This window comes from Enhydra lutris, unplaced genomic scaffold (assembly GCF_002288905.1).
Source record: "Enhydra lutris kenyoni isolate GAN:26980312 unplaced genomic scaffold, ASM228890v2 scaffoldscaffold15, whole genome shotgun sequence".
NCBI lineage: Eukaryota > Metazoa > Chordata > Mammalia > Carnivora > Mustelidae > Enhydra > Enhydra lutris.
The window spans coordinates 62987981-63003353 of NW_019154099.1; the positions used below are offsets into that span (position 1 = coordinate 62987981).

The window sequence follows — 15373 nt, forward strand, 5'->3', positions numbered from 1 at the left end:
AGAACAAGTCTGCTGCCAGAATGAGCAGGAATGGGATTCTCAATACAGGGACAGCAGCGCGAGTTACGCCTCCCAGGTTTCCCGAGAAAGTAGCAGCGACTAAAACAATGATCGCCAGCTAAGAACAGAGACCGCGCGTGCTTCACACGTCACAGTTGGTAGAAAAAGGAACTGGCATAAAGCTCTCTAGAAAGAAATGTCTCATAAGCTAAAAAAATGACAAGGGCTAGAACGAGCCCTGGACAGGCTGAATCCATGTAAAAGTAACGAAGGCCCGTGTCGGCGGGACCAGGGCCTGCCCTTCCAGCTCACAGCCCTCTCTGGAGGGCATCAAGGAACGTCAGCAGCTTCTCGGGGTGGTGGTGGTGGTGGTGGTGTTCAATTGTTTCACTTTGTTAAAGTATATAAAATTCTTGAATGAAAATAGGGCGAACTCAATAAAGATTTTTTAAAAATCTCTAAACTATAGGAAAAAACTAAAACATTTCAACTGTAAAAAATCATCTATATAACCTGGGCACCAAGATTGCCCAGACACAAAATGGAAAAAAAAAAAGGGGTTTTTTTTTTTGTTTTTTTCTTTTAAAGGTTTTTATTTGACAAGAGAGAGCAGAAGCACACAAGCAGAGGGAGCGACAGCACAGGCAGAGCGAGAAGCGGGCTCTCCACCGAGCAGGGAGCCTGATGCGGGATGGATCCCAGGACCCCGAGATCATGACCGCAGCCGGAGGCAGACGCTTCACCGACAGAGCCCCCGGCGCCCCTGCACAGGCTCTCACCACGAAAGAACGTCCGCTTGGGGCTGCGGGGCAGCCACCCCGCTGCAGCCCGCGACGCCGACTTGTCACTCCGGTCCGCGTCCCCCGACTCGCTCCCGGGTCTTCACCGCCGGCGCGGGCGGCTCCGTCCTCTTCGGCGCGTCGCGCTCCTGCCGCCCCCGGGCCGTCCGGAGCCTCCCGCCGGGTTCCCAAGCCCCGCGTCCCCAGTCCCGTTTCTCCGGCCCGCCGTGCCCCATCTCCTTCCCTCGCCCTCACGCCTCCACCCTCCCGGCACTTGCGTCCGGGCCGCGGCCGCCGCTCGGAAACCCCCGCCGGCCGCGCGACCTGAGGACGACCGCAAACACGCTCCTCCCGGCCCCGAGGACTCTGCGCACCGGATCCCCGTCCGGTCCCCGCCCCGTCTCCGCGTCTCCCGTTCCCGAGGCTTCCGTCCGCCCCGCTGCGCTCGGGGCCCCTCGGGCGGTCCCGGCCGCGGGCACCTCACCGGCCCCGCCCAGAGTCCCGGGCCCGAACCCCGGCCCGGCGGCGTCCCCGCGGCTGGACAGCGGCCCCCGGAGCGCCGGCCCGTCGGTCCCGCTCAGCGTCTGCGCCGCACCGCGTTGCCGCGTCCCCGAACTCACCAGACACGGGCGCTCCCACCCCGTCTCCACGTCTCGTTCCAGAAGCTTCCGCGCCGCTCCTCGCGACCTCCCTCCCGCCGGCCGCTGCGACCCTCGGTGTCGCCGGCGACTGCCGGAAGCGGGTGAGCGAAGGTCCGTCCGCTCCGCACTGCCCCTTCACCCCTGCGGGGCAGTCCTCGCCCCCCGCGCAGGGCCCCGCCCCGGCCTCCGACAGCCCCGGACTGCGCGTCTGTGGACGCCCGCGACCCCTACCGGCCGCGCCACCCGCCGCACCTCTGCACGACGGCTGCCCCGCGACTCCGCCCCGGCCCCGTGCACCGTCGCCCCACCTCGTCCCGCGCCCAGCGGAGCCCCCCGGCCCGAAGCCGCCCGGAGACCCGCGCGCCCCAGTCCCCGGCGCTCCTTCGGCCGCAGCGCGCAGGAGGGGCCGGTGGGAGGCGACCCCGCGGGCCACATACCATGCTCTCCGGCGCCTCCAGCGTCTGCCGGCCCGGCCGTCTGCGCACGCGCCCGCCACGGCCGAGCGGTCCTGATCGTCGCCGTCTGCGCCTGGACACCCGGCCCGGAGAGGGCGCAGGGGACGGCGACGGGTCACCCCGCTGAACTCCAACGCCCGGCGTGCAGCGCGCCGCCCGAGGGCGGGCGGCACCCAGACCCCGCCCCGGCTCCCAGCGTGCATTGCGCCGCCCGGGGGCTCACGGGACTCCACCACCTGCGCTCCCTCCCGGCCCCAACGTGCCCAGCGCCGCCCCGGGGGCCGACGGGACCCAAGCGCGCCCTCTCCTACAAATCCCGACGTGCACTGCGCCGCCCGGGGGCCGACGGGACTCAGGCTCCGCCCTCTTAAGCAGGCGCACCTCCCTCCGGCGGCGTCCTCTGCGGTGGCGCTCCGGAGCGGTCGACGGGCGGTCAGGACCCTCCCCGCGCCGGACCGCGTCCGGGTCCCCGCCCCGGGGGCGGACCTGCCGCCTGGAAAGGGATGCGCCTGAGGCGCGCCCCTGTCGGGTCCTCCGCTGAGGGCGCCGGAGAGCGGGGCCCAGGACGCACGTCTGCCGGGCCGCGTCCAGGTGAGCCGCGCTCGCCGCTGAGGCGCGGGGCCTCGAGGCTCGGTCCGCGGCGGTCTCCGCTTCCCCGGCCCCTCGGCCGCTGCTGCTTCCGCGGGCGGCGTGCCCGTTCTCTGCCCCCGGGTCGTGCCTTCCGCGTGTGCCCCGCGCTCCCCCGCCCCCGGGTCGCGCGCATGCCCGGCCTCCTGGTGCGGGGCCACTGCGCGTCCCGCGCGGAGCTGGGCCGGCCGCCGCGGTCGCCGCTCGGCTCCCAGGTTCCCGCCTGAGACCCCGCGGGGCAGCCGCGCGGAACCCGAAGCCCTTCGTGCGTCCCTGCGGCCCCCGATCGCGGGGGAGGGCGGCGACCCCTGCTGGCCGGCTGTCACCGCGGGATCCGGAGCCGGCGCGGCCGGTCCCCGACCCGGAGCGGCCCTCGGGCTCCAGGGAGCGCGGGTGCCTTCCTGAGGCTCTGCCCTCGGGGCTCTCCGGCGAGCGCCCGGGTAACCCCAAGCCCAGAGGAGCGCGACGGGCCCTGACGCTCGCTGCCCTTGCCAGGGCGTGCGCCGGCTCGGCCTCCAGTCGTCGAGCGTTTGTGGGGTCGCCCTCGGGGTCAGAGCGTCTTCCCGGTTCCGAGCGCCGTTCTGTGACCCCGACTTGTTGTTTTTTAGTTTTTTGTTTTTTATTATTTCTTTAAAAGGTTTTATTCATTGGCAGAGACATCGCCAGCAGGCAGAGAGGCGGGCAGAGGTGGGGGGAAGCCGGCTCCCCGCCGAGCAGAGAGCCCGACCCAGGGCCCCGAGACCGTGACCCGAGCCCCCCAGGCGCCCCCGTGTACATCAGCTGTTTAGAAAGTAGCGCGTCCGCGGTTGGGGTAGGGAATGCGGTGGTGGTTTCGCGGTGAACGTGCCATGGCTGAGTTTCCCTTCGTTCCCTCCCTCTGTTAACGCAGTCTCTGAGTTCACCGACGACGTGCGAGCCTGAAGTCGTGTTGGTGACACCGTCCGCGCTGTCGGGTAAGAATCCGGCCTCCGCCGCCCAGTCCGTGGGCACTCGGAGTTCGCCGCCAGCTGGACGGCGGCGGCTGCTTCCTCCGGGAGTTTGCTCCCTGAGACCTTTCCGAGACCTTTCCTGTCCTACTCGGTGCCCAGTCATTCTGCATCGGGAAGTGTCGCTGGTATCACAGAGTTTTCCTGTCGGGGCGCCCGGGTGGCTCAGATCATGGTCTCAGGGTCCTGGGATCCAGCGCAGCATCGGGCTCTCTGCTCGGCGGGGACCCTGCTTCCCCCTCCCTCTGCCTGTCTCCGTCTGCTTGTGATCTCCGTGTGTGGAATAAATAAATAAACGATCTCTAGAAAGAAAGAAAAGAGATTCTGATGTTAAACCATTCCCTACAAAGATTTTCACGTTTTCCTCTTTCAGAAGAAGCCGAAGGACCCTACCGACTGGTGGACTGGACTCCCGCCTCGCCTGCACTGCATTGCGGGCCCTGGGATCTCCTGCCTGTGGCTCTAGGCACCGCCTGTGGTACCAGGTCAGTGTGCCCCACGCTCAGGTCTTGGTTCAGCAGACCGGATGCGGCTGGTTCCTCCGCAGGGCTGTGTTGGATCCCGGCTGGGCTGACCTTGGCCTGACAGGCAGCGGCCCCCTGTACTGCTGTGGGGAATGAACTAGATTCTTCCCGGCAGTTTGATCATGAAAATTGGAGAAGGTGGGTCCAGAAGGTCCAGAGGACGATGCGGGACCCTGTGGTGCATGTGAGCAGAAGGCTGGGAGGCAGAGCCATGAGGTTTTCACGTTTCAGACCGTTATAGAAAATTGAAGAAAGTAGAGGAGTTCCCCTCCCCATCTGCCTCCCCAGCCCCATTCCCTGAAGGGACGTCAGCAACCCCCGGACTCTAGGGCTCTGTCTCACATCCGATGTCTGAGGAAATAGTCCCTTTACATACCTGCAGTCCCATAGAGTCCAGAGTTAGGGGCATGTGGGAGAAATCTTTAGCTTGGGTGACTTCACTCTGAAAAAGGCTGGTTTCAGACAACGTTATTGTGCTTTGCTTTTGAACTCTTTATCCAGTAAATGATGTAACATTTACGAATTACTGAAGATTTTCAAGTGGATGAGACTAAAGTGACTTTCATACGACAGTGAATTAAGGCATCGGAAATACTTCTAAGAAGATTTATTGGAGAGAGAGTGGTGCGTGCTGGGGGGAGGGACAAGGGGGAGAGGGAGAGAGAGAATCTGAAGCAGACTCCCTGCATAGCATGGAGCCTGACACCGGCTTAGCCCCACCATCCGTGAGATCGTGACCTAAGCTGGAACCAAGAGTTGGATGCTGAACCACCCAGGCACCCCTAAAGATATTGGAAGTTTTTTTTGTTTTTGATTTTTTTGAGTAGGCTTAATAGTGAATCCATTCGCCTTTTTTTTTTTTTAAAGATTTATTTATTTATTTGACAGAGAGATCACAAGGAGGCAGAGAGGCAGGCAGAGAGAGAGGAGGAAGTGGCTCCCCGCCGAGCAGAGAGCCTGATGCGGGGCTCGATCCCAGGACCCTGGGATCATGACCCGAGCCGAAGGCAGAGGCTCTAACCCACTGAGCCACCCAGGCGCCCCTCCATTTGCCTTTTTATCCTAAATAAATAACTCCTTATTAAATATTTGTGTTCTTGATCAAGTAATCTCATCAATTTTAAGATAAGTTTTGGGAATCGTGTTCTGCATTTATCAAGCAAGCAAACCCATTAGAGATTTGGCTAGGCTGTGGAGATAAGTTTTAACTAAAGTTGAAATATGTGTAAATGAAACCTTTGGGGGTGGGTGGTGTTCAAAGCACTGATTCTGGTGTTGCTCTGAACAGAAAGTGACCTTGTGTTTTACTGCAGCAGAGACATCTTAAAAACCTTCAGCTCTGGTTAGGATGTTTCCTCGTCATGGATACGTTTTCCTTGTTCTGCAGCGTAAATGGTGATCATTAAACATGATGAGGGTTTAGTGGGAAATGGTAAGCCTTTACATTCAAGTCTTAGAGTTTTACTTTGAGATAATTATTTTCGGATAATACTTACAGTTAAAAGAACTAATACAAAGAAATCCCATAGGTCTTTCACCCAGATATCCCCAGTGATAGCTCCTGACAAAACATATGGTGTAAGTAGAAGACGGCTTTGGTCCGATTCTCCCACCGACGCAGACGGCATGTTCTGCGTGCACTCGTGTGTGTGCTCAGATCTGTGCGAGTTTGTCACGCATGGATTCCGGGGCCACCAGCACTGCCAAGACACAGACCATTTCCATCCACAGGGTCCCTCTGCCCCCTTCCCTGGCCCCTGACAGCCCCTGTCCGCTCTCCCCCTCCACAGAGTGTCATTCCGCAGTGCCGTCCGTCTAAAAGGAGTCGTGGGGCCCATGTGACAGGCTGTCCTCACGCACTCTTGAGATCCACTGAGTTTGGATCAGTGAATCAAGATATAGAAATTCTAGGACGCCTGGGGGGTTCAGTCGGGGAAGCGTCTGCCTTCGGCTCTCGTCATGATCTCGGGGTCGTGGGATCAAGCCCTGCTTCAGACTCCATGCTCATGAGAGGTCTGCTTCTCCCTCTGCCTCCCCCACTGTTTGTGTGCATGCATGTGCTCTCGCCCTTTCTCTCCCTTGGATAAATAAATACAATCTTAAAAAAAAAGTATAGAAATTCTAGAAATTCATTTTAAAAACAATAAATCCAAAGTGTCTTTTTTATAATTGAAGGTAATAATAATAAAATACTGGAGCTAAAAACGTTTATTATTTACTCAAGAAAAAGCATGTAGCAGTTCAGGAGTGCATAGGATTTGGTAGCGAGTTTGAAGGTTAGATGAAATTGAACTTATGAAGAAGGAGTGATTTGTTTTCAGAGTCTATAAATTCAGGTTCATGTTCATGAATCAGATTTGTTTTGGTGGAAATATTGTATGACCACAATTAAAATTTTCCATGATTTCTCATAAAAATTAATAGCCTGTCACGTGTCGTGGGGTGGAGTTATACTATTTAATTTCAGGAACTGGTCTGGGGAAGGAAGCAGAGATGAGTGGAAGCGCGTCGTTCACAAGCTGTGTGGCCAGTTATTTGTCTGCAGTTTGAAATCCATACAAGAATCTCTTTGATCTCTTAGGGAAAATGGGAAACATTGACAAGCTTTGGAAATCTCTATCTTGGTTCTGAAAAATGCTAAAAAAGCATGCGCTTCTGAAGTAGTGATTGAATTCTTTCTGTTCCCTGGGACAGTAGAAGCTTAGCCGTAAAATGAGTCATTAAAATGGCAGATTAACTACGTTGCTAGGCATTACTATGATTCATCACTTGTTTACTTTTAAGGTGGTAACATTTACTTAAAGTTATATTACAACCGTGACCTAAAGTCGGGTAACTTAGGTGGCACGTTCTCATGTATCCTGCCTCGTTGGAAGAAAGTGAACTATTGTAGGTACGTGGTTCTTTAGGTGACCTCAGGAGCTGAGGGATTCGAAAATGTATTGAAACTGAGAAGTTTCCTGACTTTCTAATCAGAGTACTGAGCCAGAATATAATTTTTTTTGGTGACTTTTGATGGGCAGGTGTCCTTCCCATCCTCCAGTCGTGGTGTTTGCGGTTCAGCCCTCACTGAATCCCCGGGGGGCCGGTCTTTGCGGAGTTCTTGTGCTGGTTTTTCAGAAGTTCTGTTTGGTCTCCGCCTTGTCCTGCCTGTCCTTTCTTGGTATTGTCAGAATTTTACCTCCAGAAATGTCACAGTCTCGTTTTTGCTGCCTCTGATCTGTTTTGCCTGGGAAAGCAGATTACGCTTGTGAGCGTTGGGGTTCCCGGTGAAACTGAGGTACAGCGGCGTGTTTGAGTCGCAGACCCCCAGGGAGGGAGACGACCGGCACGTTTGTCGTGACGGCCCATGGGGTGCTGCTATGAATGACTCATTCATACTAATGTTTTGTTTAACTGCAAGGCTTGTGTGAGTGGCAGGTTTGGTTTGTTTTCGTTTCTGAACAAGTACTTGTGCCTGGTGATCTAGTCACCAGGTTTCATTGGTTGCTTTTTAGGGCGTAGCTTGCTTGGCCTGTCTTGTGTTTGTTACTTTTTCCTACCTTGTTCTCCGTTTTCCTACCTCCGAGGTGATTTCTTCTTGGTGGCCTTGCTGACACTGCTTCTTGGTCCCTCGCTCCCTTGGAGGACGCAGCCCTGCCCTCCTGGTGTAACCGGGAACCTCAGCCGCGGCACCCACTGCTGCCCACGGCACAGCCTGCGGTGAAACTTGCGCCTGTCACGGTCGGTCCTGTCTGTGCTTCCGTTGCCAGGATCAGTGCCCTTGTGGTGCCTGGGCACTTCCTCAAGAGAGGGAGAGACGGAGCCTACGTTTGGATCATAGAGGATGTTTGAACATTTAGTAAAGCCCTATCGATCCGGATGTGATGGTGTTTTGTGATTTTCTTTTTCTGCGTTTGGCATCTGTGACTTTGGAAATTCAGCAAAATATCTAATGATTTTGGTAAGAAAACAGTATGCTCGAGTAAGCTAATAGTAGCTCAGAGGGTTTCATTCAGAAATGTGGAGCGTGTTTCCTCCAGGTGATTCACAGATCTGAGGTAGCGGAAGTTGATGGTGTTTTCTGACCTTTAATATGTGGACCCTCTTAAGTCGAGTTGGGTTTTGTGTTTTGCACACAGTAGAGTTAGTAGGTATATGAAGCCAAGTTTTCTTTAAAAAGAAAAATTGTCTTTAAATTCGGCATAACCTTGCATCCCAGTTCTTTACCAGGCGCCGTACTTCAGTGTTCAGCGTTCGATTAGGTCCAGGTATAGTAGTCTAGATATTATTGTTTATCGAGAAAAAGTAACTTCTTCAAAAAAGTGGTAGCTTTCCGGATGTAATTATTTAATATTTTTAACTCTGATCTCAGTGGGATGAGTCGTTGGTTCAACTATATGTGACAGTAAATCTCTTCTCCAGCTGAAAATGTGTGTGTAAAACGCAAGCTGACATTGGCGGAGGCCTTCGGACCGTGTGGCCCTGTCCGCTAAAACTGGACCATGAGGGTGCTGGAGGAAAATTACTTGTGGGTGCTGCTTGCGCTGCTCTGTGTGGTGGCCAGCGCTGCGGAGCATGAACAGGTGGCGAAGCACGCCATCAAGTTACACCGAGGCCGCGGAGCCGCCGGCGCGCAGCGGAAGCAGTGGGTCCTGGACGGTTGCCGGAAGCTCTCCGGGCTTCTTCGCCAAAAGACTGTGGTTCTTAACAAACTGAAAAGTGCGATCAGAGCGGTGGAGAAAGACAGCAGCCTGTCCGATGAAGAGAAGCTGTTTCAGGTGCACACATTCGAAATTTTCCAAAAAGAGCTGAACGAAAGCGAAAACTCAGTGTTCCAGGCGATCCACGGCCTCCAGAGAGCCCTGCAGGGGGACTACAGGGACGTCGTGAACATGAAGGAGAGCAGCAGGCAGCGCCTGGAGGCCCTGCGAGAGGCTGCGATCAAGGTCAGTGCGGCCCGCTCTGGGCCAGAGGGCAGGGCCCGCGGGGGTCCGGCGAGAGGGCGGCGGGCGCTTGGGCCCCTGTTCGCAGCAGGGCGTGTGCGGGAAGTGTCCCTTCCTTGTGTGGGACATCTTAGCACAGCTCCCTTCCAGGACTTCTAGCAGCGGTTGTGGTGCTTTTCTCTGCTGTGGAAACTCCCAGCTGATTAAAACAGTGACCATAAACCGACGTGGAAGTAAATGTATTTGTAACCACCATCAGCATTTTGATTCTCACAACAGTTGTTTTTAGCGTGAAGGTTGGCTGTCGAGGGTCCATCTGCTGAAGATTCAAATACTAAAGTTCGTTTTCGGCAATATGTGCATTTGAAATCAGCATTTTGACGAAGCTTTTTTTTTTTTTTTTTAAGATTTATTTATTTATTTGACAGACAGAGATCACAAGTAGGCAGAGAGGCAGGTAGAGACAGAGGGGGAAGTAGGCTCCCCGCTGAGCAGAGAGCCCGATGTGGGGCTCGATCCCAGGATCCTGAGATCATGACCTGAGCCGAAGGCAGAGGCTTAAACCACTGAGCCACCCAGGCGCCCTGACGAAGCGTATTTTTAAAACGGAGAGACGAAAGTATTGCCGTATCGGATGTGGTGTTTATGTATGATTTTTTTAGCCGTCATTTACGCTGTTTGTTACGTCAGACACTTTAAATCCCGATCTTCCTTGACTCGTGATGGGGCGTTGTCCCAGTAAGCCCGCCGCAGGTTGCAAATACAGCAGGTCAGAAATGCATTTAGTCACCCGAGCTGCCCAGAGCTGTAGCAGTGTTAGCTGACATGAGGCCCGCTCCGTAGTGACGCGCTGAACACCTCACGTGCTGTGTTGAGTTCTGTACTGAGCGTGAACACAGAGTGCTTGTCGTTGGGGCCGTTGTGCACCCCGTGGTGGCGGCCGATGGGCAGCTGTGGCCCCATGCCACGGCCCAGCATCATGAGAGAGGATCCCACTGCCTATGGTAGCCCGGGAAAGATCCCATCAGAATGCCAGGTGTGGTTTCCACTGAGCGTGCGTCCCTGTCACACCCCCGAGAGGTCAGGAGGTTTACGTCCGGCCATCCTAAGTCAGAGACCATCGGTATGTGAAATACGTCATTTTCATAGAAAGCACGTGGTATTAACACGCAGTTCAAACAGTGAAGAGGGTACAGACTATTAAACTTTCTTTACCAAAGGACAGTATATTTGGTAGAAACACGGTGATAGGGTAGATGGCTGAGTCAGGGTCAGGGTTTTCGGCCCCCTTGATTCAGGAGCATGTGTCTTTGGCATGTGTGACTGTGTGTCGGCAACAGACCTTGATGCTCTCGTCTGAACAGACGCTGCTTGCCAGTGGCCCAGGACCACAGGTGTTTCTGGAGTGCGGCCGTCCATACGTGGTCGGCGTGGCGTCTGCAGTAGAGTCTGTCCAGTGAGGGGCTCTGCGCGAGTAGATGACCTTCAGAATTTACTCCAGGGCTATAGCACGTTCGTTGGTGTGTCCATCACACAGCTCTCCCTGACGTTCTCGGAGCTCGTGACATCCAAGTGATGGAGGGTGCTCGACCTTCTCTCCTGGCCGGAGCCACACACACACACGATTACCAACGGATTTGGCAGTGAGAGCGTGTGGGTTGGCGTGGCCGGGCCAGGCATTCGGATGGAAGTCCTGGCCTGGCCTCTTTCCTAATAAACCCAGATTTCCTTTCTCACCAACGCACAGGAGGAGACAGAATATGTGGAACTTCTGGCAGCGGAAAAACATCAGGTCGAAGCTCTCAAAAGCATGCAGCACCAGAACAGAAGCTTATCCATACTCGACGAAATTCTTGAGGATGTGAGAAAGGCAGCCGATCGCCTCGAGGAGGAAATAGAAGAACACGCTTTCGATGACAACAAGTCCGTGAGTAGCAGTCCGGGACGCGTCCCTCTCTGCTCGGCTGCGTGCGGCTGAGTTCGCCGGCGCTCTGGTCGCGGTTGGACTGGAAGTGAAGACGGGACCAGAGCCCCTGCCGGGCTCAGAAAGAGACCGGTTTGTCGCGTGGGAGTCCGCTAGATAACCCTTGCCTTCGCCTTGCATTTTTGTCGGTGCCTCACCAGTGGCTCGTCTCTGTCCCACTTTTGCCTTCAGGGGGACTGGGACTCTGGTCTTAAGAAAGCTTGCCCTGGGACAGTCAGGTTTCAGTGCGGATCTGCCCAGGGGAGCCGTCAAGTCCTTCTCGGAAGCGCGTCCGGCGCAGGCTCTCAGACATGTCGCTTGTTCAGGCAGGTTGAGGATTCTCTGGGGAAAATGACATTAAGGCCAGAAATTGGCTGTGAGTCCTGAGAAGGACGCTGAAAAGCCTTCGGTAGGAAAGCAGGTGGGAACCCCGCTCAGGGTGTGAGCACCGCGTAGGCTGCTCTCGGACATCGCCGGCCAAGGCAGGGAGGGGCGCGAGTGTCTTCTTGAGGGAGCTCGCCTGCCCTTTACGCAGTGCTCAGCGAGCTCTTCCGTGTCCGGCCATCGGGCTGTCCCTGCCACGCCCCCCCAGTTCCCTTCTGCCCCCGGCACCTTGGGTCTGTGCGGATCCTGCAGACAAGGGCTCAGCCTAGCACTTCCCCCATTTCAGAGGTCCGTCACGGGTTCCAGACCCTCTCCTCGGGCTCCCAGAGCCCAGGAAGACAGTTTCTTTGCTGGGTGATGGTGACATTGTGAGGGACACAGTTGAGGTACAGCCAGGTGTTAAGGGGTGAAGAGTGGATGCCGCTCACCCGCTCGCCGGGGCGGCTCCCTCCTCCCAGCCGGACGATCTCCGAGCCCCCGCGTCAGGGTTTACTGGGAGCCGCCTCGTGTGGGCCTGTGATGAACTTAGCCTCTCGCCCCCTTCCCTCCCGCAGCCCCATCCTGTGGGGATCTAGTGGCTTCCTAAAAATGCCGTCACTGCCGTGAGCTCAGGTGAGGCTGCGGAGCGCCCGTGAGGTGCTCCTGTTTCTCTTCACACGTAGGAAATCACACGGGTTGTGGGTGCTGTCAGCCAGGAAGGGGGCTGAGGACCAAATGCGTGTTTGTTGGTACAGGTGTGCCCTGAGCCAGGTAGAGCAGGTGTCTGGAAGTCATAGAAACCCTAAACACTTCCAGCCTTAAATCACCTCTGTACTTGAAAAAATTTTCCTCAACATGTGTTCATGAGCATGTGTCCGTGTTTCATCACACAACGGAACGCTGGAGACGTTTCCTGTCACTTCTCTATGGAATTTTTGCTCTAAAAATTGAGAACATTTCCTTGTTTCCAGTGACACAGTGTTGGTTATTCTCACAGGTGAAAGGGGTCAATTTTGAGGCAGTCCTCAGAGTAGAGGAAGAAGAGGCCAATTCCAAGCAGAACCTCACAAAGCGGGACGTGGAGGATGATTTGGGTCTCAGCATGCTGATCGACTCCCAGAACAACCGGTACATCCTGACCAAACCCAGAGACGCCACCATTCCACGCGCAGATCACCACTTTCTAAAGGTCATCTGTCTGTCTGCTCCCCTCTCAGAACCCCCCTCCTTCTTTCGCGCTTCCTGGTGTTCACGCGAAGTAAGACGGAGCCTTATTTCCTGAGCATCATAGGGTACACAACCTTCCTCCCAACAGAGATTTTACTAGCATTCCGTGTTTTCTCTGACTTGAAGCAGTTTCTCTTCATCTTTATTTTTTCCCCAAAAGAATAAGAGAATAAGGCATTTTAATATTTAAAATGAAAATTAATTTTTCTTTTGGGAATTTGGGAGTCTATGAAGTCCGGAGCTGCTCTGATGGGCTCCAGCTCGGCCCTGAGAGGGAGCATGGGATGAGGCCAAGAGGCTTCGGCTCCGGCGCTGTGGGTGGTTTCGTGTAGACGTGGGTGCGGGATGAGGTCCGGTTCCCCCAGAGGAGGTGACAGGCGTTCTAGACTGAGCTGGATTCACGTCTGTGCCCTCTGGGGAAGCCAGTGGGGTAAAGAAGATACGGGATTACGGAAAGATCTGCAGTTGACAGAGCTGTGGGTGGAGATCACTGCTTGGGCTTGGACCAGAGAGGGTAACTGGTACAGGAGTGACTGGGGCAGCTCAGGGAAGGCTGTCGGGCTCCGGACACCCCGCTGGGTCTCCAGCGTCCTCCCAGGTGCCGGGATTTTGCTGCTCTTCAGGAGGATGGCGGCACCCACTGAGAGGAAGGTCTGTGACCCCCAAGGAGTGCTGGGAGTGGCTGACTCCTGGGGTGGGGGGGAACTCAAACCTGCCTTCATTGCCGCTGCCGCCAACGGAGACTGGGAGGGCCGCTCCGCAGGACGCCCGCTTTCTCTGCCGCCAGCCCCTTCTGGTCCTGCCCACGGTTACCTCAAGTGTCTGTGTCTGTTTTTTGTTTATTCTTCTCCAGGACATCGTTACCATAGGAATGCTGTCTCTGCCTTGTGGCTGGCTGTGCACAGCAATAGGACTGCCTACGATGTTCGGTTATATTATCTGTGGCGTACTTCTGGGGCCTTCGGGGCTGAACACTATTAAGGTAAGAGCAGAATCTGACTGTTGTAGTACCCTTTGACAGAACAGCGAAGAGGCCCGGACTAAAGGGTTTTGACGTTTTGAACTTGAATTGATAAAGATAGTAGTTTCTTATAAACCATGTTGAGGAAGATGCTCTACAAAATAGTTTCATAAGAAATGTCTAAACCGTAAGGAAATAATTTTGTTCACTAGTGAATGGATGACTCGACTAGAGAAAAAATCCTGGTACATGTCTTTAAATTTTATTAGTTTCAGAATTTCTGTTTCCAGTAATAGTATGAATTATATTATTCAGACACTGAAAACAACTCAAAATGGTGGATTCAATATGTAATTCAAATATTTGTACCATATGGTGAAGCTGGTAAAGTAGTGACAAATTAACAAGCCTAAATGTGGGGTGTTGTGAGAGCCCCAGGAGACTGTGAGTGCTGGGGTAGAGGCGGCTGTTGCTGAGGCGGAGCAGAGGCTGTGGCAGTAGAGGCTGTGGCAGCTGGGGCTGTGAGCTTCAGCCTGTGTCGCCGGCACTCTGTGGACCCCCGAATGTGCCGTCTAGTAACACACAGTTCAGACAAAAAGAACAGAGAATGCCCAGAAGGAGCGTCATGAGTCCCACACGGAAGGAGCGTACGGGGTGGTGAGGAATGCGGCAGAGCCCTCAGGAGGAGGACGGGCAGGCAGGCAGGGAGAGGTGTGGGCGCTCCACTGGGGGCCTCTCCCCTGCGGCTAATGGACACACCCCGCCGGGCAGGTGTGCTGCAGCTTCTCTAGACCGGACAACAGAAGAAGATGTGAAAAAAGTCCTCATCCCCAAGTAATCTTCTCAGTGGGTCTGATTGGCAGGGGGATGGGGGCTGTGCTCGGGCTCAAAGCCCAGGACCTTCCTGGCAGGTCCTCTTGTGGCCTGAGCTCAGCGTGGCAGGGTGGCCTGTGGGAAGAATGGTTTTGAGTTTGTTTGTTTGTTTTTTTTAAGATTTGTATATTGGAGGGGCGCCTGGGTGGCTCAGTGGGTTAAGCCTCTGCCTTCGGCTCAGGTCATGGTGTCAGGGTCCTGGGATCGAGCCCCACATCAGACTCTCTGCTCAGTGGGGAGCCTGCTTTCCCCCGCCCCCGCCTCCCTCTGCCTACTTGTGATCTCTGTCTCTGTCAAATAAATAAATAAAATCTTAAAAAAAAAAAAGATTTATATATTAGAGAGGGCACCATGGAGTGGAGGCAGCGGCAGAAGGAGAAAAACTGACTCCCCACTGAGTGCAGAGCCCGATCTGCGAGATCGTGACGAAGCCTGAGACGGCGACTTGAGCCAAAACCGAGAGTCGGACACTTGACCGACTGAGCCCGCCGGGCGCCCCTGGGAACAATGCTTCTAATTCAGTTTTCTGAATAGGTGATCTCCATGTGTTTGAGGACAAAATGGTGTGGGTAAAAAAAAAAAATTTATTTGTAGATGAAAAATCTCTTCCTGCCCTTGTCCCATCCCTCCCTTTCCAGAGTATTTACAAATGATAGCAAATGCAAATGTATTTTTCTTTTTTATTTTTTCTTCGTAGCAACGACTGCTTGTAAGGATTAAGGCTAAATGATAAGTAAAGGCTGAGTCAGGTGAAAACTACACTTGGAAGCTACAAATATTACAATTCCTAACAAACGTGCTGTACTTTGGAAAACAATGTCATTACAGTAGACCAAGGTGAAAACCCGGGCGTACCAGCCAGAGGTGGGAGGCGGTTCATGGAAGAAGTGTGATGGTGCCAAATACTTATCTTTTCCTGGTAGGAGGTTGATAAGCTTGTGCTCATTATGGGGAGGAGAACAGGTTTAAGTGCGTTAGTTTGAAGCCGTAGGTTACAGCTTTGTTTTAAAAAGGGAGGAAAAGTAAAAGCAGTAAGGAAAAGCCAGAAG

General features: G+C 54.7%; 1 protein-coding gene across 4 annotated transcripts in view; it reads left to right on the plus strand.

The window, feature by feature from the left end:
- The first annotated feature begins 2262 nt into the window (after nt 1-2262).
- The window catches only part of LOC111146894 (transmembrane and coiled-coil domains 3), a 40687-nt gene continuing 27576 nt past the window's right edge, over nt 2263-15373 (plus strand). For 3 of the 4 annotated variants that reach the window (XM_022502622.1, XM_022502623.1, XM_022502620.1), the window contains exons 1-7: nt 2263-2466; nt 3392-3455; nt 3862-3973; nt 8417-8940; nt 10685-10864; nt 12261-12452; nt 13344-13472. In XM_022502622.1, coding sequence (XP_022358330.1) covers nt 8497-8940; nt 10685-10864; nt 12261-12452; nt 13344-13472 — 945 coding nt within the window. In that variant the 5' untranslated portion in view covers nt 2263-2466; nt 3392-3455; nt 3862-3973; nt 8417-8496. Of the gene's footprint in view, nt 2467-3391; nt 3456-3861; nt 3974-4513; nt 4637-8416; nt 8941-10684; nt 10865-12260; nt 12453-13343; nt 13473-15373 lie in introns of all 4 variants that reach the window. The other variant, XM_022502621.1, reaches the window with a different exon arrangement.